Source organism: Oncorhynchus clarkii, chromosome 29, assembly GCF_045791955.1.
Source record: "Oncorhynchus clarkii lewisi isolate Uvic-CL-2024 chromosome 29, UVic_Ocla_1.0, whole genome shotgun sequence".
Classification (NCBI taxonomy): Eukaryota; Metazoa; Chordata; class Actinopteri; order Salmoniformes; family Salmonidae; genus Oncorhynchus; species Oncorhynchus clarkii.
Genome location: NC_092175.1, coordinates 40,060,677 through 40,085,676, shown reverse-complemented (window position 1 = coordinate 40,085,676; position 25,000 = coordinate 40,060,677). Strand labels below are relative to the sequence as shown.

The 25,000-nt window shown below is 40.4% G+C and overlaps 2 protein-coding genes across 2 annotated transcripts in view; one reads left to right on the top strand and one right to left on the bottom strand.

The window, feature by feature from the left end:
- The window catches only part of LOC139387908 (sterile alpha motif domain-containing protein 9-like), a 429,675-nt gene that overhangs the window by 158,561 nt on the left and 246,114 nt on the right, over positions 1–25,000 (top strand). The gene's annotated exons all lie outside the window — the stretch shown is intronic.
- The window catches only part of LOC139388106 (neurobeachin a), a 257,294-nt gene that overhangs the window by 50,294 nt on the left and 182,000 nt on the right, over positions 1–25,000 (bottom strand). The window contains exons 19-31 of the mRNA XM_071134675.1: positions 23,542–23,634; positions 20,779–20,887; positions 18,652–18,733; positions 17,965–18,088; positions 13,494–13,686; positions 12,523–12,975; positions 12,402–12,409; positions 12,148–12,370; positions 10,990–11,409; positions 9,833–10,050; positions 8,043–8,196; positions 7,313–7,336; positions 1,173–1,265 (exon numbers count right to left, since the gene is read on the bottom strand). Coding sequence (XP_070990776.1) covers positions 1,173–1,265; positions 7,313–7,336; positions 8,043–8,196; positions 9,833–10,050; positions 10,990–11,409; positions 12,148–12,370; positions 12,402–12,409; positions 12,523–12,975; positions 13,494–13,686; positions 17,965–18,088; positions 18,652–18,733; positions 20,779–20,887; positions 23,542–23,634 — 2,194 coding nt within the window. The remainder of the gene's footprint in view (positions 1–1,172; positions 1,266–7,312; positions 7,337–8,042; positions 8,197–9,832; positions 10,051–10,989; positions 11,410–12,147; positions 12,371–12,401; positions 12,410–12,522; positions 12,976–13,493; positions 13,687–17,964; positions 18,089–18,651; positions 18,734–20,778; positions 20,888–23,541; positions 23,635–25,000) is intronic.

Here is a 25,000-nt window from a genome sequence, read left to right as displayed (position 1 = left end):
GAGAACAGGTCAGTTTGGGGTACCAGTAGGGGTTAGAGACAGGTCAGTTTGGGGTACCAGTAGATAAGTAGAGAACAGGTCAGTTTGGGGTACCAGTAGGGGTTAGAGACAGGTCAGTTTGGGGTACCAGTAGGGAGGTAGAGAACAGGTCAGTTTGGGTTACCAGTAGAGAGGTAGAGAACAGGTCAGTTTGGGGTACCAGTAGGGAAGTAGAGAACAGGTCAGACTGGGGTACCAGTAGGGAGGTAGAGAACAGGTCAGTTTGGGGTACCAGTAGGGGTTAGAGAACAGGTCAGATTTGGGTACCAGTAGGGGTTAGAGAACAGGTCAGATTGGGGTACCAGTAGGGGTTAGAGAACAGGTCAGTTTGGGGTACCAGTAGGGGTTAGAGAACAGGTCAGATTTGGGTACCAGTAGGGGTTAGAGAACAGGTCAGATTGGGGTACCAGTAGGGGTTAGAGAACAGGTCAGTTTGGGGTACCAGTAGATAAGTAGAGAACAGGTCAGTTTGGGGTACCAGTAGGGGTTAGAGACAGGTCAGTTTGGGGTACCAGTAGTAAGACATGACACAGTGCCTTTACATTTGGGGACATGGAGAGGAACAGCAGCACTAACAGCCAGGATGAGGGAAGGACATAGAATCAGCTAATGTTGACACCAAGTGTTCCTCAACCTGTTATTTATAAAGCATCCAAAAACTAGGGTTTCTAGGATCAGTTTGGCCTTTTAGATCATCATGAATAACATGACATAGACAGGGGGCACCTGATCCTAGATCAGCACTCCAGCTCTTATTGTCTTGGGATGCTGTGTCAACATGGCAGCCATTGAAATTGTAAATCAGAAAAACGAGGTTGGTTAAACTCGGTGTACTTTATATTCGGCTTTGGGAGTAGGGAAGGGGCAGGAGTGAGAGGGGGAGTGGCAGTGAAAGGGTATACACACACACACACACACACACACACACACACACAGACACACAGACACACAGACACACGCTAGCCATGCGTGCCAGGCTTCTAAGCTCTTCTTAGCTTTGGCTTGTGAAGGCTACACACACATTTAGGACTAACAAACATTCTCTGTGCTCAGTGAGCCCACGTGCTTTGGGCTGGTTTGGGTTGGTGCTCATATCTTATCTCGGGTTTGGGTTGGTACGCTACGCTACGCACCTCTCCCCCTGTCCCTCCGCCCCCCGGAACAGGGGTCACCTCCTCGCCCTTTGACCCTTTGTGGGAGTCGGCTCCTCCTTCTCCTCCCGCCTTCTTTAGGTTCCACACAGAGGGGAGAACACTATCACTCTATGTACCTATATCTATATCTATGTACCTATCTCTATATCTATGTACCTATCTCTATATCACTCTATGTACCTATCTCTATATCTATGTACCTATCTCTCTATCACTCTATGTACCTATCTCTATATCTATGTACCTATCTCTATATCACTCTATGTACCTATCTCTATATCTATGTACCTATCTCTATATCTATGTACCTATCTCTATATCTATGTACCTATCTCTATATCTATGTACCTATCTCTATATCACTCTATGTACCTATCTCTATATCTATGTACCTATCTCTATATCTATGTACCTATCTCTATGTACCTATCTCTATATCTATGTACCTATCTCTATATCTATGTACCTATCTCTATATCTATGTACCTATCTCTATATCTATGTACCTATCTCTATATCTATGTACCTATCTCTATATCTATGTACCTATCTCTATATCTATGTACCTATCTCTATATCTATGTACCTATCTCTCTATCACGCTATGTACCTATCTCTCTATCACTCTATGTAACTATCTCTATATCTATGTACCTATCTCTATATCTATGTACCTATCTCTATATCTATGTACCTATCTCTATATCTATGTACCTATCTCTATATCACTCTATGTACCTATCTCTATATCACTCTATGTACCTATCTCTATATCTATGTACCTATCTCTATATCTATGTACCTATCTCTATATCTATGTACCTATCTCTCTATCACTATATGTACCTATCTCTATATATATGTACCTATCTCTATATCTATGTACCTATCTCTATATCTATGTACCTATCTCTATATCTATGTACCTATCACCTATATATATCTATGTACCTATCTCTATATCTATGTACCTATCTCTATATATATGTACCTATCTCTCTATCTATGTACCTATCTCTATATCACTCTATGTACCTATCTCTATATCTATGTACCTATCTCTATATCTATGTACCTATCTCTCTATCACTCTATGTACCTATCTCTATATCTATGTACCTATCTCTATATCTATGTACCTATCTCTATATCTATGTACCTATCTCTCTATCTATGTACCTATCTCTCTATCACTCTATGTACCTATCTCTATATCTCTCTATGTACCTATCTCTATATCTATGTACCTATCTCTATATCACTCTATGTACCTATCTCTATATCTATGTACCTATCTCTATATCTATGTACCTATCTCTCTATCACTCTATGTACCTATCTCTATGTCTATGTACCTATCTCTATATCTATGTACCTATCTCTATATCTATGTACCTATCTCTATATCTATGTACCTATCTCTATATCACTCTATGTACCTATCTCTATATCTATGTACCTATCTCTATATCTATGTACCTATCTCTATATCACTCTATGTACCTATCTCTATATCACTCTATGTACCTATCTCTATATCACTCTATGTACATATCTCTATATCTATGTACCTATCTCTCTATCTATGTACCTATCTCTATATCTATGTACCTATCTCTCTATCTATGTACCTATCTCCCTATCTATGTACCTATCTCTATATCTATGTACCTATCTCTATATCTATGTACCTATCTCTCTGTCTCTATCTCTATATCTATGTACCTATCTCCCTATCTATGTACCTATATCCCTATCTATGTACCTATCTCCCTATCTATGTACCTATCTCTCTGTCTCTATCTCTCTATGTACCTATCTCTATATCTATGTACCTATCTCTCTATCACTCTATGTACCTATCTCTATATCTATGTACCTATCTCTATATCTATGTACCTATCTCCCTATCTATGTACCTATCTCTCTGTCTCTATCTCTCTATGTACCTATCTCTCTATCTATGTACCTATCTCCCTATCACTATATGTACCTATCTCTATATCACTCTATGTACCTATCTCCCTATCACTCTATGTACCTATCTCTATATCTATGTACCTATCTCTATATCTATGTACCTATCTCTATATCTATGTACCTATCTCTATATCTATGTTCCTATCTCTCTATCACTCTATGTACCTATCTCTATATCACTCTATGTACCTATCTCCCTATCACTCTATGTACCTATCTCTATATCTATGTACCTATCTCTATATCTATGTACCTATCTCTCTGTCTCTATCTCTATATCTATGTACCTATCTCTCTGTCTCTATCTCTATATATATGTACTTATCTCCCTATCTATGTACCTATCTCTCACTCTATGTACCTATCTCCCTATCTATGTACCTATCTCTATATCTATGTACCTATCTCTCTATCTATGTACCTATCTCTATATATATGTACCTATCTCTCTATCTATGTACCTATCTCTATATCTATGTACCTATCTCTCTATCTATGTACCTATCTCTATATCTATGTACCTATCTCTCTATCACTCTATGTACCTATCTCCCTATCTATGTACCTATCTCTATATCTATGTACCTATCTCTATATCTATGTACCTATCTCTCTATCTATGTACCTATCTCTCTATCTATGTACCTATCTCTCTATCTATGTACCTATCTCTCTTTCTCTATCACTCTATGTACCTATCTCTCCATCACTCTATGTACCTATCTCTCTATATCTCTATGTACCTATCTCCCTATCTATGTACCTATCTCTCTATCTATGTACCTATCTCTCTGTCTCTATCACTCTATGTACCTATGTCTCTATCTATGTACCTATCTCTCTATCTATGTACCTATCTCTCTGTCTCTATCACTCTATGTACCTATCTCTCTATCTACGTACCTATCTCTCTATCTATGTACCTATTTCTCTGTCTCTATCACTCTATGTACCTATGTCTCTATCTATGTACCTATCTCTCTATATATGTACCTATCTCTCTGTCTCTATCACTCTATGTACCTATCTCTCTATATATGTACCTATCTCTCTATCTATGTACCTATCTCTCTGTCTATATCACTCTATGTACCTATGTCTCTATCTATGTACCTATCTCTCTATCTATGTACCTATCTCTCTGTCTCTATCACTATATGTACCTATCTCTCTATCTATGTACCTATCTCTCTGTCTCTATCACTCTATGTACCTATCTCTCTATCACTCTATCTATGTACCTATCTCTCTATCACTCTATCTATGTACCTATCTCTCTATATCTCTATCTATGTACCTATCTCTCTATCTATGTACCTATCGCTCTGTCTCTATCACTCTATGTACCTATGTCTCTATCTATGTACCTATCTCTCTATCTATGTACCTATCTCTCTGTCTCTATCACTCTATGTACATATCTCTCTATCTATGTACCTATCTCTCTATCACTCTATGTACCTATCTCTCTGTCTCTATCACTCTATGTACCTATCTCTCTATCTATGTACCTATCTCTATATCACTCTATGTACCTATCTCTCTGTCTCTATCACTCTATGTACCTATCTCTCTATCTATGTACCTATCTCTCTGTCTCTATCTCTCTATGTACCTATCTCTCTATCACTATATGTACCTATCTCTCTATCACTCTATGTACCTATCTCTCTATCACTCTATGTGCCTATCTCTCTATCTATGTCTCTATCTATGTACCTATCTCTCTATCTATGTACCTATCTCTCTGTCTCTATCTCTCTATGTACCTATCTCTCTATCTATGTACCTATCTCTCTATCACTCTATGTACCTATCTCTCTATCTATGTACCTATCTCTCTATCTATGTACCTATCTCTCTATCTATGTACCTATCTCTCTATCTATGTACCTATCTCTCTGTCTCTATCTCTCTATGTACCTATCTCTCTATCACTCTATGTACCTATCTCTCTATCTATGTACCTATCTCTCTATCTATGTACCTATCTCTCTATCTCTATCTCTCTATGTACCTATCTCTCTATCACTATATGTACCTATCTCTCTATCTATGTACCTATCTCTCTATCTATGTACCTACCTCTCTATCTATGTACCTATCTCTCTGTCTCTATCACTCTATGTACCTATCTCTCTATCACTCTATCTATGTACCTATCTCTCTATCTATGTACCTATCTCTCTGTCTCTATCTCTCTATGTACCTATCTCTCTATCACTCTATGTACCTATCTCTCTATCTATGTACCTATCTCTCTATCTATGTACCTATCTCTCTCTCTGTGTACCTATCTCTCTATCTATGTACCTATCTCTCTATCACTCTGTCTCTATCTCTCTATGTATTTATCACTATATCTCTCTATCACTCTAACTATGTACCTATCTCTCTCTCTATCACTATATGTACTGTACCTATGTCTCTATCACTCTATGTACCCATCTCTCTATCTCTCTCTCTATCACTCTATCTATGTACCTATCTCTCTCTATCACTATCTATGTACCTATCTCTCTCTATCTATGTACCTTTCTCTCTATCACTCTATGCACCTATCTCTCTATCACTCTTTGTACCTATCTCTCTCTATCACTATCTATGTACCTATGTCTCTATCTCTCTATGCACCTACACATCTATGTATCTCTCTCTCTCTTTATCTCTCTCCTTCAGGTTTGAAGCAGAGGTGAGATCTCTCTAGCTAAGTATATACATATATTTCTATCTCAATCCTAATGTAGGTTGATATCTCGGTCTTCTCTTGATATTTCGGTCTTTCTCCATCCTCCAATTCTTCATCTCTGACATTCTCTCTCTCTCTTTACCGTCACAAAGGTTATTCTTACTCATGGAGTAAGTTCTCTCTCTCATCTATCAAAATCTTGGTCTCCCTGTCAGTGTCATTTTGTTTCTCCTCTCTCTCTCCCTTGTCTTCATCTCTCTGTCACCCAGCACTCGAAGGCCATACCATGTTCATCCACAAGGTGGCGACATAATGAATACAAATATACCCTGAGTGAATAAAGCATTAAAGGATCCCTTATTGATGTCACTTGTTGAATCCACTTCAATCAGTGTAGATGAAGGGAAGGAAACAGGTCAAAGAAGGATTTTTAAGCCTTGACAATTGAGATTGTGTATGGATGTATTGTGTATGTAGATTGTGTATGTATGTATGTGTGCCATTCAGAGGGTGAATGGGTAAGACACAATATTAAGTGCCTTTGAATGGAGTATTGTAGTAGGTGCCATGCACACAGGTTTGTGTCAAGAACGGCAAAGCTGCTGGGTTTTTCACGCTCAACAGTTTCCTGTGTGTATCAAGAACGGCCCACCACCCAAAGGACATCCAGCCAACTTGACACAACTGTGGGAAGCATTGGAGTCGACGTGGGCCAGGCAACCCTGTGGAACGCTTTCAACACCTTGTAGAGTTTCATGCTCTGATGAATTGAGGCTCTTCCGAGGGCAAAAGGTGTTCTTAATGTTTTGTACACTCAATGTGTATACTACCTGTCTTGTCCCATACATCATATTATGAAATTCCTGAAGAATATCCTTCACTGAGGTAACAGTTTGACCATGATATAACTGAACCTTCACTGAGGTAACAGTTTGACCATGATATACCTGAACCTTCACTGAGGTAACAGTTTGACCATGATATACCTGAACCTTCACTGAGGTAACAGTTTGACCATGAAATAACTGAACTTTCACAGAGGTAACAGTTTGACCATGATATACCTGAACCTTCACTGAGGTAACAGTTTGACCATGATATACCTGAACCTTCACAGAGGTAACAGTTTGACCATGATATACCTGAACCTTCACTGAGGTAACAGTTTGACCATGATATACCTGAACCTTCACTGAGGTAACAGTTTGACCATGATATACCTGAACCTTCACTGAGGTAACAGTTTGACCATGATATACCTGAACCTTCACCGAGGTAACAGTTTGACCATGATATACCTGAACAGAGATCCCCATACATTCACACACACAAGAAGGGCTTGAATATTAATAATATCTACAAAGGTAAATGTTAGTCCCGATGACAGCTACAGCAAACAACAGAGAACGTTAGTGAAAATATGTCAAGAGAGAAAGACACTGGAACTTACGGTGTTCGTACTAACCTTAGAACTCTGCACGTGAAAAACCCCCGTGGAAAAACAGCCGGGAAGACGAGAGGAAGGACAGAATAGAGAGAAGACACAGGGAGACAGAGAGAGAAAAGGAAAAGGATGTTAAAAACAACGGCCTGAACTTATCAAATCAAGTTCAATATTTTTTTTCAGTTTGAGAGCTGAGGGTTAGAAGGTTTCAGTCAAAATTCTTCAAAGTTAAGATATAAAAACCAATGTAGTATTGTTTTTTTTTTAATTATAGAATTAACAAAAATAACCAGAGAAAAAGTTGCACTAGCAGGTGTTAAATTGAAGATTAATTTCACCCAATGTGTAAAAACAAGGTGCAAACCAGGGTTGGGGTCAATTCCATTTCAATTCCAGTCAATTCAGAAAATAAACCTAATTCCAATTCCAAATGTTCCTCATTGAAAAGCATTGAAGAGAATTGGAATTGAAATGGAATTGACCCCAACCCTGGTGCACACAGTAACGACTAGATGTAACCATGGTACACTAACCACTAGATTGCCATGCTATATAGGACAACAAAAGTAACACCATTTTCAAAAATAAACTGTTCCGTCCTTTCTAGCCTGGCCAAGTAGCACCAAGCAGGTGGGCTGTACACCACCAGCACACAGTAATCACCAGGCCTGAATAACATGTGTTATCCTGCAGTTCCCCCTCCCACCAAGGTGGGGCAGCGGTGAGCCATACTTACAGAGGGGGAGGTGGCTGCAGAGAGCAGAGGGAGGATCCCTCCACAGGCGATAATGATGTTGTCCACCATCTGAGAGATGAGGTGTATAGTGTTGTGGACAAAGATGATGTTCTCATTGCTGTTCACAAAGTCCATTACTGACTTGGTTGAATGGCTGGAGAGAGGAGAGGAGAGGAGAGGAGAGGAGAGGAGAGGAGAGGAGAGGAGAGAAGAGAAGAGAAGAGAAGAGAAGAGAAGAGAAGAGAAGAGAAGAGAGGAGAGGAGAGGAGAAAAGAGAGGAGAAGAGAAGAGAGGAGAGGAGAGGAAAGGAGAGGAGAAGAGAAGAGAAGAGAAGAGAAGAGAAGAGAGGAGAGGAGAGGAGAGGAGAGGAGAGGAGAAGAGAGGAGAGGAGAGGAGAGGAGAAGAGAAGAGAAGAGAGAAGAGAGGAGAGGAAAAGAGAAGAGAAGAGAAGAGAAGAGGGGAGGGGAGGGGAGGGGAGAAGAGAAGAGAAGAGAAGAGAAGAGAAGAGAAGAGAGGAGAGGAGAAGAGAAGAGAAGAGAGGAGAGGAGAGAAGAAGAGAGGAGAGAAGAAGAGAGGAGAGGAGAGGAGAGGGAAGAGAGGAGAAGAGAGGAGAGGAGACGAGAAGAGAAGAGAGGAGAGGAGAAGAGAAGAGGAGAGGAATGGAGAGGAGAGGAGAGGAGAGAAGAGAAGAGAGGAGAGGAGAGGAGAGGAGCGGAGAGGAGAGGAGAGGAGAGGGGAGAGGAGAGGAGAGGAGAGGAGAGGAGAGGAGAGGAGAGGAGAGGAGAGGAGAGGAGAGGAGAGGAGAGGAGAGGAGAGGAGAAGAAGAGGAGAGGAGAATAAGAGAAGAGAGGAGAGGAAAAGACAAGAGAAGAGAAGAGAGGAGGGGAATGGAGAGGAGAAGAGAGGAGAGGAATGGAGAGGAGAGGAGAGGAGAGGATGAGAGGAGAGCAAGGATGAGAGGAGAGGAGAGGAGGAAGAGAGGGGAGTGAGAACAGGGAAAGAGGAGAGAGTGAAGAGTTAATAATAAAGTGTTGTTCACGAGAGAGAAACGAGAGGGAAACAAGAGGGAAACGAGAGGGAAACGAGAGGGAAACGAGAGGTCTCCCGTTTATTTCAGTCTCTTTGTCTGTAAACTCAGTTCAAAAGGTGCTCACTCTCAAACCAAGGAATAACCCAATGAGGAATAACCCAAGGAGGAATAACCCAGTGAGGAATAACCCAATGAGGAATAACCCAATGAGGAATAACCCAAGGAGGAATAACTCAAGAAGGAATAACCCAAGGAGGAATAACCCAAGAAGGAATAACCCAATGAGGAATAACCCAATGAGGAATAACCCAAGGAGGAATAACCCAAGGAGGAATAACCCAATGAAGAATAACCCAAGGAGGAATAACCCAAGGAGGAATAACCCAATGAGGAATAACCCAAGGAGGAATAACCCAATGAGGAATAACCCAATGAGGAATAACCCAAGGAGGAATAACCCAAGGAGGAATAATCCCCTGGGTGTGGAATATCCCCTGGGTGTGGAATATTCTCTGGGTGTGGAATATTCCATGGGCGTGGAATATTCTCTGGGTGTGGAATATGTTTTGTAACTTCAGTTGCTTCTTCATTTCCTACGTATTGATCTGTAGTTGATTTGACCTACATAAAAGTGAAACACTGTACCCCAGGCCATCGCAGGACCATCTATCTCCAGCCCTGAGTGGCTCTGGTCTACAATAGTGCACTACACAGTGTCTAGTGTGACTGTCGCTGACCTCCAGAGCGAACACACACACACCTCCTCCAGACGTGTACGTCTGTCTCCAGGGCGAACAGCAGGTCAGTGAGGAGGCGCTGGTGCATGGGCGACCACTTGAACTCTGGGATACGGAACATGGTGGTGCGAGGGCCTGGGCTGAACTGGCGTCGCTGCTCCTCCGTCATGGGCATCCCTCTGAAGCCCAGGTCCACACGCAGGTCACGTTCCAACTGGGCCGCCGTACGACCGTGGAGAGCCTGTAGAGGGGAGGTGAGACAGGTCGAGGTAAGTCGGCGGTTCGGTTCCTGAGCTAAAACCAACAGTTGAAAGAACCTTATTATTGACAATAAAACAGAAGAACAGAAGCTAAGCTAACCTCTAAGATAACATCTAAGTTAAAAACCATGTCAGGGCTAATAACCACGGCTAAGCCAACAGCTAAGTTAGGAACCATTTCAGAGCTAATAACCACAGCTAAGCTAACAGCTAAGATATAAACCATTTCAGAGCTAATAACCACGGCTAAGCTAACAGCTAAATTAAAAACCATGTCAGAGCTAATAACCACGGCTAAGCTAACAGCTAAATTAAAAACCATGTCAGAGCTAATAACCATGGCTAAGCTAACAGCTACATTATAAACCATTTCAGAGCTAATAACCACGGCTAAGCTAACAGCTAAATTAAAAACCATTTCAGAGCTAATAACCACGGCTAAGCTAACAGCTAAATTAAAAATCATGTCAGAGCTAATAACCACGGCTAAGCTAACAGCTAAGTAATAAACCATTTCAGAGCTAATAACCACGGCTAAGCTAACAGCTAAATTAAAAACCATGTCAGAGCTAACAACCACGGCTAAGCTAACAGCTAAGTTATAAACCATTTCAGAGCTAATAACCACAGCTAAGCTAACAGCTAAGTTATAAACCATTTCAGAGCTAATAACCACGGCTAAGCTAACAGCTAAATTAAAAACCATGTCAGAGCTAATAACCACAGCTAAGCTAACAACTACAGCTAGGTTCACTTTTAAAGTTTGAAAGTATCGAGATCGTTAAGGATACATTTTGCTATTGTAGTTAGCCAGCCATGGACTTGTTTATCTGAAAACAGTAACCAACGTTAACTATAGAGTTACCTCAACTGACCTAAGACACTTGAGGTAAGATATTTGACACACCAGGACGATATACCTGAGTAGTGGCCGTGGTCTGGATCTTCATCTCCTTCCCATCATCAGACCTTTCTGTATCAGACGTGGTGCTCACTGTGTCACCGCCAGCCTTACCCCCTGCCACCTCTCCATCTGCCCCAGACGGACCCTCTCCCCCTGGGTAGCCCTGGATCTCAGCTGCCTGGCTCTCTCTCTGGGCAATGGAGCTGATGTCAGCCAGGGGGCTCTGGATCTTGAAGGGCCCGACCTCGGGGAGCCCTCCCTGGGCATGGCTCAGGTCTGAGCCCCTGCAGGAGGTCATGTGGGCTAGGAGACTCAGGTCGTCGCTGGCACTGGTGGAGGAGTGGACGGGGCCAGAGCCTAAGGGGTTGGGCTGGTCCGGGCTGGGCAGAACCAGAGGGTCTGTGGTGGCCAGTGCTGGAAGCAGTTTCTCATCAACCTCAGGGGGAGAGAAGAGAGAAAGATACCATTCAACATGTCGTCCAACATAGAGAAGGTGATGACGTCTCCCAGAAATACCACAACAACACCTTGTTTCAATGGATGGTGCTTTCTTATTTAAAAAGGTGACACATTTTGACCTGTCAAAGTGATTACAATAAAGTATATTGATGTGAATGAGAAAGACAGAGAGGACGAGAGGAAGGGACGAAGGAAGGGAGGGAGAGAGGAAGGGAGGAAGGAAGAGAGGAAGGAAGGGAGGAAGGAAGAGAGGAAGGAAGAGAGGAAGTAAGGAAGGAAGAGAGGAAGGGAGGAAAGAAGGGAGGAAGAGAGGAAGGGAGGAAGGAAGGGAGGGAGAGAGGAAGTAAGGAAGGAAGACAGGAAGGGAGGAAAGAAGGGAGGAAGAGAGGAAGGGATGAAGGAAGGGAGGGAGAGAGGAAGGGAGGAAGGAAGGCAGGAAGTAAGGAAGGAAGAGCGGAAGAGAGGGAGGGGGGAAGGAAGGAAGGAAGGAAGGAAGGAAGGGAGGGAGGAAGGAAGGAAGGAAGAGAGGAAGGAAGAGAGGAAGGAAGGAAGGAAGAAACCAGGTAGTGCAGCAGAGGCATCACAACTTCCTACAGTGAGATAGCTCCTTGATACTGTGTAAATACAGAGACAGTATTTATTCCTTATCATGATGTTGTTACTACCACAGGAAATGAAGGGACTATTCCTATTAAAATACCTTTTTAACCCCTACCTTGCTGAAGAGGAATCCGTTGTTGCTAGGGACACTATCTTTCTCGTCGGCAAGGGTGATGAGCGGACCCATGTTCCCATCATCCTCCATGGCGCCCAGCCCCGTGACCACCGTCTCATCTTTAGATGTCAGGTTACCGTGGTTCCCTTTCAGCTTCTGCACCACGGCACTGTAGGCGCTGTCCAGCAGGGAGTCCACCTCCACCAGGGGCCCGTTCTCAATCCTCCCTCCGCCTATCCCTCCTCCTCCCAAACCCTCCATCCTCCCTCCTCCTATTCCTCCTCCTCCCAATACCTCCATCCTCCCTCCTCCTATCCCTCCTATCCCTCCTCCCAGTCCCTCCATCACTCCTCCTCCAACCAGTCCCCCCATCACTCCTCCTCCTCCTCCGACCATCCCTTCTGGAGACAGATCCAGGTCGTCTAGTTTGACCTCTGTGGCCTCCACCTTCTCCGCCTTGATATCCACCAGGAGGTCATGAACTTCGACCCTAACGCCTGACCCCTGACCTTCCTCCCCAGGGGTCAATGCCTCTCTGTTGGGTCCCTTCACGCCCAACCCGACCCCTCCCTCAGCAAGCAGATTCCTGGAGACCCCTCCTGCTCCTCCCTCTCCGTACTCTGCCTCACTCTCGGGGGTCTGGCTCTGGGAGTGGTCGTCCAGCTCGCGGATCTCCAGGTTGCCGTTGACGACGGGGGCGGGCGTGGCCGAGAGGCCGGAGATGGTGGAGACAGAACCTTTCTTCCCCTTCTTGATGTTCTCCTCCTCCTGTCGCTGGTACTCCTCGTACATCTTAGCCAGGTACTCCTTATGGGCCTCGTACGTTACCTATGGAAGATCAATGACTAATTATCAATAACATCTTAGCCAGGTACTCCTTATGGGCCTTGTAGGTTACCTTACAGAGGGGGAAACATAATCAATAACTAATAATCAATAACATCTTAGCCAGGTACTCCTTATGGGCCTCGTACGTTACCTTACAGAGGGGGAGACATAATCAATAACTAATAATCAATAACATCTTAGCCAGGTACTCCTTATGGGCCTTGTAGGTTACCTTACAGAGAGGGAGACATAATCAATAACTAATAATCAATAACATCTTAGCCAGGTACTCCTTATGGGCCTTGTACGTTACCTTACAGAGGGGGAGACATGATCAATAACTAATAACATCAGAGATCAATAACCAATAACTAATCCATCATTTGTTATCAATGTGTTTTCATTATATAAACGGTACAAGGCTGATTGACATCATGTAACACTTGCAATAGTCTAACATGAACAAAATAATACCCACAACCCCCCCTGACTCCAGCCACCCAACATCGTGTGATTACCTTGGAGTGAGCAATGGACAACGTATCCACCCAGACCCTCCATCCACCCCACTCATACTTGATGGCGTGGTAGAGCAGGATCCTGAAGATGTTATAGACCATCTCCATCATCTTCTGTTCCTCTGGGCTCTTGGGGTTGATGTAACCCAGACTGAACATCCAGTCCTGCCACACTGAACACTGTAACAGACACCTAGAGACAGACAATATATCATCAATATAATCATCAATATATCATCAATAATATCATCAATAATATCATCAATAATATCATCAATATATCATCAATAATATCATCAATATATCATCAATAATATCATCAATATAATCATCAATATATCATCAATATATCATCAATAATATCATCAATAATATCATCAATATATCATCAATAATATCATCAATAATATCATCAATAATATCATCAATATATCATCAATATATCATCAATAATATCATCAATATATCATCAATAATATCATCAATAATATCATCAATATATCATCAATAATATCATCAATAATATCATCAATATATCATCAATATATCATCAATATATCATCAATATATCATCAATATATCATCAATAATATCATCAATATAATCATCAATATATCATCAATATATCATCAATAATATCATCAATAATATCATCAATATATCATCAATAATATCATCAATATAATCATCAATATATCATCAATATAATCATCAATATATCATCAATATATCATCAATAATATCATCAATATATCATCAATAATATCATCAATAATATCATCAATAATATCATCAATATATCATCAATAATATCATCAATATATCATCAATATATCATCAATAATATCATCAATAATATCATCAATATATCATCAATAATATCATCAATATAATCATCAATATATCATCAATATAATCATCAATATATCATCAATATATCATCAATAATATCATCAATATATCATCAATAATATCATCAATAATATCATCAATAATATCATCAATATATCATCAATAATATCATCAATATATCATCAATAATATCATCAATAATGTCATCAATAATATCATCAATATATCATCAATATATCATCAATAATATCATCAATAATATCATCAATAATATCATCAATAATATCATCAATAATATCATCAATATAATCATCAATATATCATCAATATATCATCAATAATATCATCAATATATCATCAATAATATCATCAATAATATCATCAATATAATCATCAATATATCATCAATATATCATCAATAATATCATCAATAATATCATCAATATATCATCAATAATATCATCAATATATCATCAATAATATCATCAATATATCATCAATAATTTCATCAATAATGTCATCAATAATATCATCAATATATCATCAATATATCATCAATAATATCATCAATAATATCATCAATAATATCATCAATAATATCATCAATATATCATCAATATAATCATCAATATATCATCAATAATATCATCAATAATATCATCAATATATCATCAATATGTCATCAATAATATCATCAATATATCATCAATATATCATCAATAATATCATCAATATATCATCAATAATATCATCAATATATCATCAATAATATCATCAATAATATCATCAATAATATCATCAATATATCATCAATAATATCATCAATAATATCAGTAATATATCATCAATATGTCATCAATATATCATCAATATATCATCAATATATCATCAATAATATCATCAATATATCATCAATATATCATCAATAATATCATCAATATATCATCAATATATCATCAATATATCATCAATATATCATCAATATGTCATCAATAATATCATCAATAAAATCATCAATATATCATCAATATATCATCAATATAATCATCAATAATATCATCAATATATCATCAATAATATCATCAATACAGCATCAATAATATCATCAATAATATCATCAATAATATCATCAATATATCATCAATAATATCATCAATAATATCAGTAATATATCATCAATATGTCATCAATATATCATCAATATATCATCAATATATCATCAATAATATCATCAATATATCATCAATATATCATCAATATATCATCAATATTTCATCAATATGTCATCAATAATATCATCAATAATATCATCAATATATCATCAATATATCATCAATATAATCATCAATAATATCATCAATATATCATCAATATAATCATCAATATATCATCAATATATCATCAATATATCATCAATATATCATCAATATATCATCAATATATAATCAATAATATCAGTAATATCATCAATATATCATCAATATAATCATCAATATATAATCAATATATCAGTAATATCATCAATATATCATCAATATAATCATCAATATATAATCAATAATATCAGTAATATCATCAATATATCATCAATATATCATCAATAATATAATCAATAATATCATCAATAATATCATCAATAATATCAGTAATATCATCAATATATCATCAATATAATCATCAATATATAATCAATAATATCAGTAATATATCATCAATATATCATCAATATATCATCAATATATCATCAATAATATCATCAATATGTCATCAATATAATCATCAATATATAATCAATAATATCAGTAATATCATCAATATATCATCAATATAATCATCAATATATAATCAATAATATCAGTAATATATCATCAATATATCATCAATATATCATCAATATATCATCAATATGTCATCAATAATATCATCAATATATAATCAATATATCATCAATAATATCATCAATATAATCATCAATATATCATCAATATATAATCAATAATATCATCAATATATCATCAATAATATCATCAATATATCATCAATAATATCATCAATATATAATCAATATATCATCAATAATATCATCAATAATATCATCAATAATATCATCAATATGTCATCAATATAATCATCAATAATATCAGTAATATCATCAATATATCATCAATATATCATTAATATATAATCAATATATCATCAATAATATCATCAATATAATCATCAATATATCATCAATAATATCATCAATAATATCATCAATATATAATCAATAATATCATCAATAATATCATCAATATATCATCAATATATCATCAATAATATCATCAATATATCATCAATATGTCATCAATAATATCAGTAATATCATCAATATATCATCAATATATAATCAATATATCATCAATAATATCATCAATATATCATCAATATATCATCAATAATATCATCAATATGTCATCAATATAATCATCAATAATATCATCAATATGTCATCAATATAATCATCAATATATAATCAATAATATCATCAATATATCATCAATAATATAATCAATAATATCATCAATAATATCATAAATATATCATCAATATATCATCAATATATAATCAATAATATCATCAATATATCATCAATAATATAATCAATAATATCATCAATAATATCATCAATATATCATCAATATGTCATCAATATATCATCAATAATATCATCAATATATCATCAATATAATCATCAATATATCATCAATATATCATCAATATATCATCAATATAATCATCAATATATAATCAATAATATCATCAATATATCATCAATATAATCATCAATATATAATCAATAATATCAGTAATATATCATCAATATAATCATCAATATATAATCAATAATATCATCAATATATCATCAATATATCATCAATATAATCATCAATATATAATCAATAATATCATCAATAATATCATCAATATATCATCAATATATCATCAATAATATCATCAATATATCATCAATATATCACCAATATATCATCAATATATCATCAATATATCATCAATAATATCATCAATATATCATCAATATATCATCAATATATCATCAATATATCATCAATATATCATCAATAATATCATCAATAATACCATCAATATATCATCAATATATCATCAATAATATCATCAATAATATCATCAATAATATCATCAATAATATCATCAATATGTCATCAATATATCATCAATATATCATCAATATATCATCAATATATCATCAATAATATTCATACTGTGATCAATAATACTGTTAGGGTTGATACAACACTAGATAGATGATGTCGTTAATATCTCAGTGTGTGTTTGTTCTTTCCTGTGTGTGTTCTGTGTGTGAGTTCCTGTGTGTGTGTGTGGTCTATGTATGTGTGTGTGTGTGTGTGTGTGTGTGTGTGTATATGTGTGTGTGTGTGTGTGTGTGTGTGTGTGTATATGTATGTGCGTGTGTGTGTGTGTGTGTATGTATGCGTGTGTATGTATGTGTGTGTGTGTGTGTGTGTGTGTGTGTGTGTGTTGTGTGTGTGTGTGTGTGTGTGTGTGTGTGTGTGTGTGTGTGTGTGTGTGTCCTCACCGTCTGTTCTCTCGGCTGCTGCTGAACAGTTTGATCATGTCAGACAGGAACAGTGTCTTGACCTCCATCAGTTCAGTACTGGGACTAGAGCTCTTCAACAAGGTCGCTACCACCTTCAGTATCACTGCCAGAGATAGGGGGGAGGGAGGGATGGAGGGAGAGAGAGAGGAGGGAGGGATAGAGAGAGAGAGAGATGGAGGGAGAGAGAGTGAGAGAGGGGGATGTTTAGATGGAGGGAGAGAGAGGAGGGATAGATGCAGGGAGAGAGAGTGAGGGGGGAGGGAGAGTTGGAGGGAGAGAGAGAGAGAGAGAGAGAGAGAGAGAGAGAGAGAGAGAGAGAGAGAGGAGGGGGAGGGGGAGGGGGAGGGATAGATGGAGGGAGAGAGAGAGAGGAGGGGGAAGGGATAGAAGGAGGGAGAGAGAGAGAGGAGGGAGAGATGGAGGGAGAGAGAGAGGGGAATGGAGGAAGGAGAGAGAGAGGGGAATGGAGGAAGGAGAGAGGGAGGGGGTTAGTTTTCATATCACTCTGAGGTACAACTACTTAATCAATATTTCCAAGAGGGCAGCCAATAATATTTCATATTTCAATGCATCCAAAATGGCATCCTAATCCCTATTTAAACCTTAATAAAGACTGACAGACCCAGACAAGTGACAGAGAGAAAAAGGCGTGGACTAGACACTTACTGGGGTTCTGTATCTTGACGGTGGAGTCAGGTTCTGGGTGAGGCTTGTGGACTACCTGGGTACACACCTGTTCTGTTAGAATCTACAGGGAGATAGGACAGTTACAGCTGTCAATCAAACACAAGACACACCCCTTTAAGATATATTACACAAGTAAGACTTTATAAACAGTAAAATAAGAAGTTATTGTAACCATACACATGGAGGCCTCCCGAGTGGTGCAGCGGTATAAGGCAAGGCATCTCAGTGCTAGAGGCATCACTACAGACCCCGGTTCCATTCCAGGCTGTATCACAGCGGTCTAAGGCACTGCATCTCAGTGCTAGAGGCGTCACTACAGACCCCGGTTCCATTCCAGGCTGTATCACAGCGGTATAAGGCACTGCATCTCAGTGCTAGAGGCGTCACTACAGACCCCGGTTCCATTCCAGGCTGTATCACAGCGGTATAAGGCAAGGCATCTCAGTGCTAGAGGCGTCACTACAGACCCCGGTTCCATTCCAGGCTGTATCACAGCGGTCTAAGGCACTGCATCTCAGTGCTAGAGGCGTCACTACAGACCCCGGTTCCATTCCAGGCAGTATCACAGCGGTATAAGGCACTGCATCTCAGTGCTAGAGGCGTCACTACAGACCCCGGTTCCATTCCAGGCTGTATCACAGCGGTATAAGGCACTGCATCTCAGTGCTAGAGGCGTCACTACAGACCCCGGTTCCATTCCAGGCTGTATCACAGCGGTATAAGGCACTGCATCTCAGTGCTAGAGGCGTCACTACAGACCCCGGTTCCATTCCAGGCTGTATCACAGCGGTCTAAGGCACTGCATCTCAGTGCTAGAGGCGTCACTACAGACCCCGGTTCCATTCCAGGCTGTATCACAGCGGTATAAGGCACTGCATCTCAGTGCTAGAGGCGTCACTACAGACCCCGGTTCCATTCCAGGCTGTATCACAACCAGCCTAGATCGGGAGTCCCATAGGGCGGTGCATAATTGGTTCAGCATCGTCCGGGTTTGACCAATGTAGGCCGTCATTGTAAAAAAATGATTTGTTCTTAACTGACTTGACTAGTTAAATAAAGGATGAATAAAACATACCTTGTTGTGTGTGTGTGTGTGTGTGTGTGTGTGTGTGTGTGTGTGTGTGTGTGTGTGTGTGTGTGTGTGTGCCCTGGGACCCAGAGGATAGCCCCCAGTTTACACCTCTGGCTACCTCTGGTTACCTAGGTCCTTCCAGAACTCTCTCCCATGTCTAGTGTCACGTGACCTGGCCAGCAAATCACAAGCTGTACCAGGTGGGGGATCTCAAACCCCCAACACATTCTGTTATTTAGATGGACAGAGGACCAGAGAGATACAGATCAGAGGACCTCCACACCACCTTAACTCAGTCCCTACTGAACCTCTCCTGACCAATCCACCAACCCTGAACTGACCATTCAACCATTATCACTTCCACTAGTTCCTTCCTACTTCCTGGTTGCCTCTACTAGTTCCCTCCTACTTCCTGGTTGCCTCCACTAGTTCCCTCCTGGTTGCCTCCACTAGTTCCCTCCTGGTTGCCTCCACTAGTTCCCTCCTACTTCCTGGTTGCCTCCACTAGTTCTCTCCTACTTCCTGGTTGCCTCCACTAGTTCCCTCCTACTTCCTGGTTGCCTCCACTAGTTCCCTTCTACTCCCTGGTTGCCTCCACTAGTTCCCTCCTACTTCCTGGTTGCCTCCACTAGTTCCCTCCTACTTCCTGGTTGCCTCCACTAGTTCCCTCCTACTTCCTGGTTGCCTCCACTAGTTCCCTCCTGGTTGCCTCCACTAGTTCCCTCCTACTTCCTGGTTGCCTCCACTAGTTCCCTCCTACTTCCTGGTTGCCTCCACTAGTTCCCTCCTGGTTGCCTTCACTAGTTCCCTCCTACTTCCTGGTTGCCTCCACTAGTTCCCTCCTACTTCCTGGTTGCTGTGTGTTATGTACATCTGTCTCCTACGTGTCATTGCCACGATCTCTAACAGGGATGATGTCACCGGCACCTTTTATCAAGACCACCACCAGTTGGTGGCTCCTCTACCCTGTGATGGTGTGTGTCAGGCAGTGGGAGGTTCTTGTGTGTGTGTGTGTGTGTTTGTGTGTTACCTACCTCATAGAGTGTGTTGTAGGTGGTGACGCTGACTGTGTTGGTGTGGATCATCAGCCTCTCTCCCAGCAGGGTGAACAGGCTGTGTGTGTGCATGATCTCCACCTTCCTCCTGCACCAATACACACACACACACACACACACACACACACACACACACACACACACACACACACACACACACACACACACACACACAGATACAAAATATTTTAAATTGTGAGTGATGATTGTACCAATAAGACAGACTATTATTATAAGAATGTTGTCTTACATCAAATCTCATGTCACACACACACACACACACACACAAACACACACACACACACACACACACACACACACACACACACACACACACACACACACACACACACACACACACACGCACACAAACACGCACACAAACACACATCAGGTCTGTCTCTGTCAGGGGCCTTATCACCGCTTGGCCAAGACAGGAAGCAGCTAGTGGAGCTGTCAGTTACCATGACGCCCGGGGGATGGAGGAAGACAGGAAGCAGCTAGTGGAGCTGTCAGTTACCATGACGCCCAGGGTACGGAGGAAGAAATAAATGACAACAACAAATCGCCACAGCAACCAACTGGCCCAGCCGACAGCACGTTGCCATGACAACAACTGAACGTTCCATAAAACCGTAAGTGAACATCCAGCAGAGACAGATCTCTCCTCTCCTCTCCTCTCATTCAGACTGGAGACAGATCTCTCCTCTCATTCAGACTGGAGACAGATCTCTTCTCTCCTCTCCTCTCATTCAGACTGGAGACAGATCTCTCCTCTCCTCTCCTCTCATTCAGACTGGAGACAGATCTCTCCTCTCATTCAGACTGGAGACAGATCTCTCCTCTCATTCAGACTGGAGACAGATCTCTCCTCTCATTCAGACTGGAGACAGACCTCTCCTCTCATTCAGACTGAAGACAGATCTCTCCTCTCATTCAGACTGGAGACGGATCTCTCCTCTCATTCAGACTGGAGACAGATCTCTCCTCTCCTCTCATTCAGACTGGAGACAGATCTCTCCTCTCCTCTCATTCAGACTGGAGACAGATCTCTCCTCTCATTCAGACTGGAGACAGATCTCTCCTCTCATTCAGACTGGAAACAGATCTCTCCTCTCATTCAGACTGGAGACAGATCTCTCCTCTCATTCAGACTGGATACAGATCTCTCCTCTCCTCTCATTCAGAATGGAGACAGATCTCTCCTCTCATTCAGACTGGAGACAGATTCTGTGGAAAGACTTTGTGACCACTGCTAACGTAATAAATGGCTTTATAAATACATTTGGATTGATTGATTGATTGAGTTACTGCTAATGGTAGCGACTAGTGGTGTCTGGCTCTCCAACAGTGAGGACCGCTGTCTCTCCGATGTTACATTTGTGATGTCATAATCAGGGTGACCTATATCTTTATAGAACTGGGCTCAGGTGGTGGGTTCTCATATAATGTGTTCTGAGGAAAATCTCTCAATCGCTTGCTCATAAACAGGAAAATAGCTCTCTCCGTCTCTCTCTTTCTTTAACCCTTCCTCCCCTTTAAACATTATAACAACGTGGAAACTATCTCAACATTGAGATATACATAGGCACTTAATGGAACTCGTACTCTTGTGTAAACTTCTTTAAAACTACAATAAGTGTCAGTGCTCAACCTTGAAAACGTATTTGGGATAGGGGGCAGTATTTTCACGTCCGGATGAGGGTTAGGGTTAAGTAAACTGGGATAAGGTTTTGGGTTAGTAAACTGCCTGCTACTCAGGCCCAGAAGCTAGGATATGCATATTATTAGTATTGGATATAGTATTAGTATAGTATTTGGATAGAAAACCCTCTGAAGTTTCTAAAACTGTTTGAATCATGTCTGTGAGTATAACAGAACTTATGTAGCAGGCGAAACCCAGAGGACAAACATATATTTTTTTTGAGGTCACTCTCTTTTCAATGGGATATCTTTGGGAATCCAGATTTCTAAGGGACTTTCTTGCAGTTCCTTTAGCTTCCACTGGATGTCAACAGTCTTTAGAAATTGGTTGAGGTTTTTCCTTTGAGAAATGAAGAAGTAGTACTGTTCAGAACGAGGGTAGAGAGAAGTGTACTCTTGGTTAGAGGCGCGGGACCTGAAAGCCCGCTCCCCTTTGTTTTCCTCCTGTATTGAACACAGTTTATCCCGTCTTAAATTTAATCGATTACTTACGTTAAAAAATACCTAGTCGTATTAGGAAAGTTTGGACAAAGATTACAGGTAACTTATGAGATATTTTCTAGTCATGTTGCGCGAGTTGGAACCGGTGTTTTTCTGGATCAAACGCCCCCAAATAAATGGATATTTTGGATATATATGGACAGAATTAATCGAACAAAAGGACCAATTGTGATGTTTATGGGACATATTGGAGTGCCAACAAAAGAAGCTCGTCAAAGGTAATGCATGAATTCTTTATTTCTGTGTTTTGTGTCGCGCCTGCAGGGTTGAAATATGATTGTTTGTGTTTGTTTGCGCAGGTTCTATACTCAGATAATAGCAACAAACACATACACACAAACAAACACACACACACACATACAAACACAAACACACACACACACAGACACACACACACACACACATACACAAACACACAAACACACAGACACACACACACACACACACACACACACACACACACACACACACACACACACACACACACACACACACACACACACACACACACACACACACATCCATCCAGGTACTCACTTGTGTCCGAGGTGTTTGAGGAAGTATCCCAGGACTTTGAGAGCCTGGACTCTGATGTTCTCACTGTTAGAGGCTAGGAGTTTACATATCACCCTGGAACACACAAACACAGTCAGACAGGCAAGGATAGGTTCCCCCATGTTGATAGGTTCCCCCATGTTGATAGGTTCCCCCATGTTGGTAGGTTTCCCCATGTTGATAGGTTCCCCCAAGGTTGATAGGTTCCCCCATGTAAGGACTGGTAAAGGATAGGTTTCCCCATGTTGGTAGGTTTCCCCATGTTGATAGGTTTCCCCATGTTGATAGGTTCCCCCATGTAAGGACTGGTAAAGGATAGGTTTCCCCATGTTGGTAGGTTTCCCCATGTTGATAGGTTTCCCCATGTTGATAGGTTCCCCCATGTTTGTAGGTTTCCCCATGTTGGTAGGTTTCCCCATGTTGATAGGTTCCCCCATGTAAGGACAGGTAAAGGATAGGTTCCCCCATGTTGATAGGTTCCCCCATGTTGATAGGTTCCCCCATGTTGGTAGGTTTCCCCATGTTGATAGGTTCCCCCATGTTGGTAGGTTTCCCCATGTTGATAGGTTTCCAAATGTTGATATGTTCCCCCATGTAAGGACAGGTAAAGGATAGGTTCCCCCATGTTGATAGGTTCCCCCATGTTGATAGGTTCCCCCATGTTGGTAGGTTTCCCCATGTTGATAGGTTCCCCCAAGGTTGATAGGTTCCCCCATGTAAGGACTGGTAAAGGATAGGTTTCCCCATGTTGGTAGGTTTCCCCATGTTGATAGGTTTCCCCATGTTGATAGGTTCCCCCATGTAAGGACTGGTAAAGGATAGGTTTCCCCATGTTGGTAGGTTTCCCCATGTTGATAGGTTTCCCCATGTTGATAGGTTCCCCCATGTTTGTAGGTTTCCCCATGTTGATAGGTTTCCCCATGTTGATAGGTTCCCCCATGTTGGTATGTTCCCCCATGTTTGTAGGTTTCCCCATGTTGATCGGTTTCCCCATGTTGATAGGTTCCCCCATGTTGGTAGGTTCCCCCATGTTGATAGGTTCCCCCATGTAAGGACAGGTAAAGGATAGGTTCCCCCATGTTGATAGGTTCCCCCATGTTGATAGGTTCCCCCATGTTGGTAGGTTTCCCCATGTTGATAGGTCCCCCCATGTTGATAGGTTCCCCCATGTAAGGACTGGTAAAGGATAGGTTTCCCCATGTTGGTAGGTTTCCCCATGTTGATAGGTTCCCCCATGTTGATAGGTTCCCCCATGTTGATAGGTTCCCATCTGTTGATAGGTTTCCCCATGTTGATAGGTTTCCCCATGTTGGGTAGGTTTCCCCATGTTGATAGGTTTCCCCATGTTGATAGGTTCCCCCATGTTGATAGGTTTCCCCAGGTTTCCCCATGTTGGGTAGGTTTCCCCATGTTGATAGGTTCCCCCATGTTGATAGGTTTC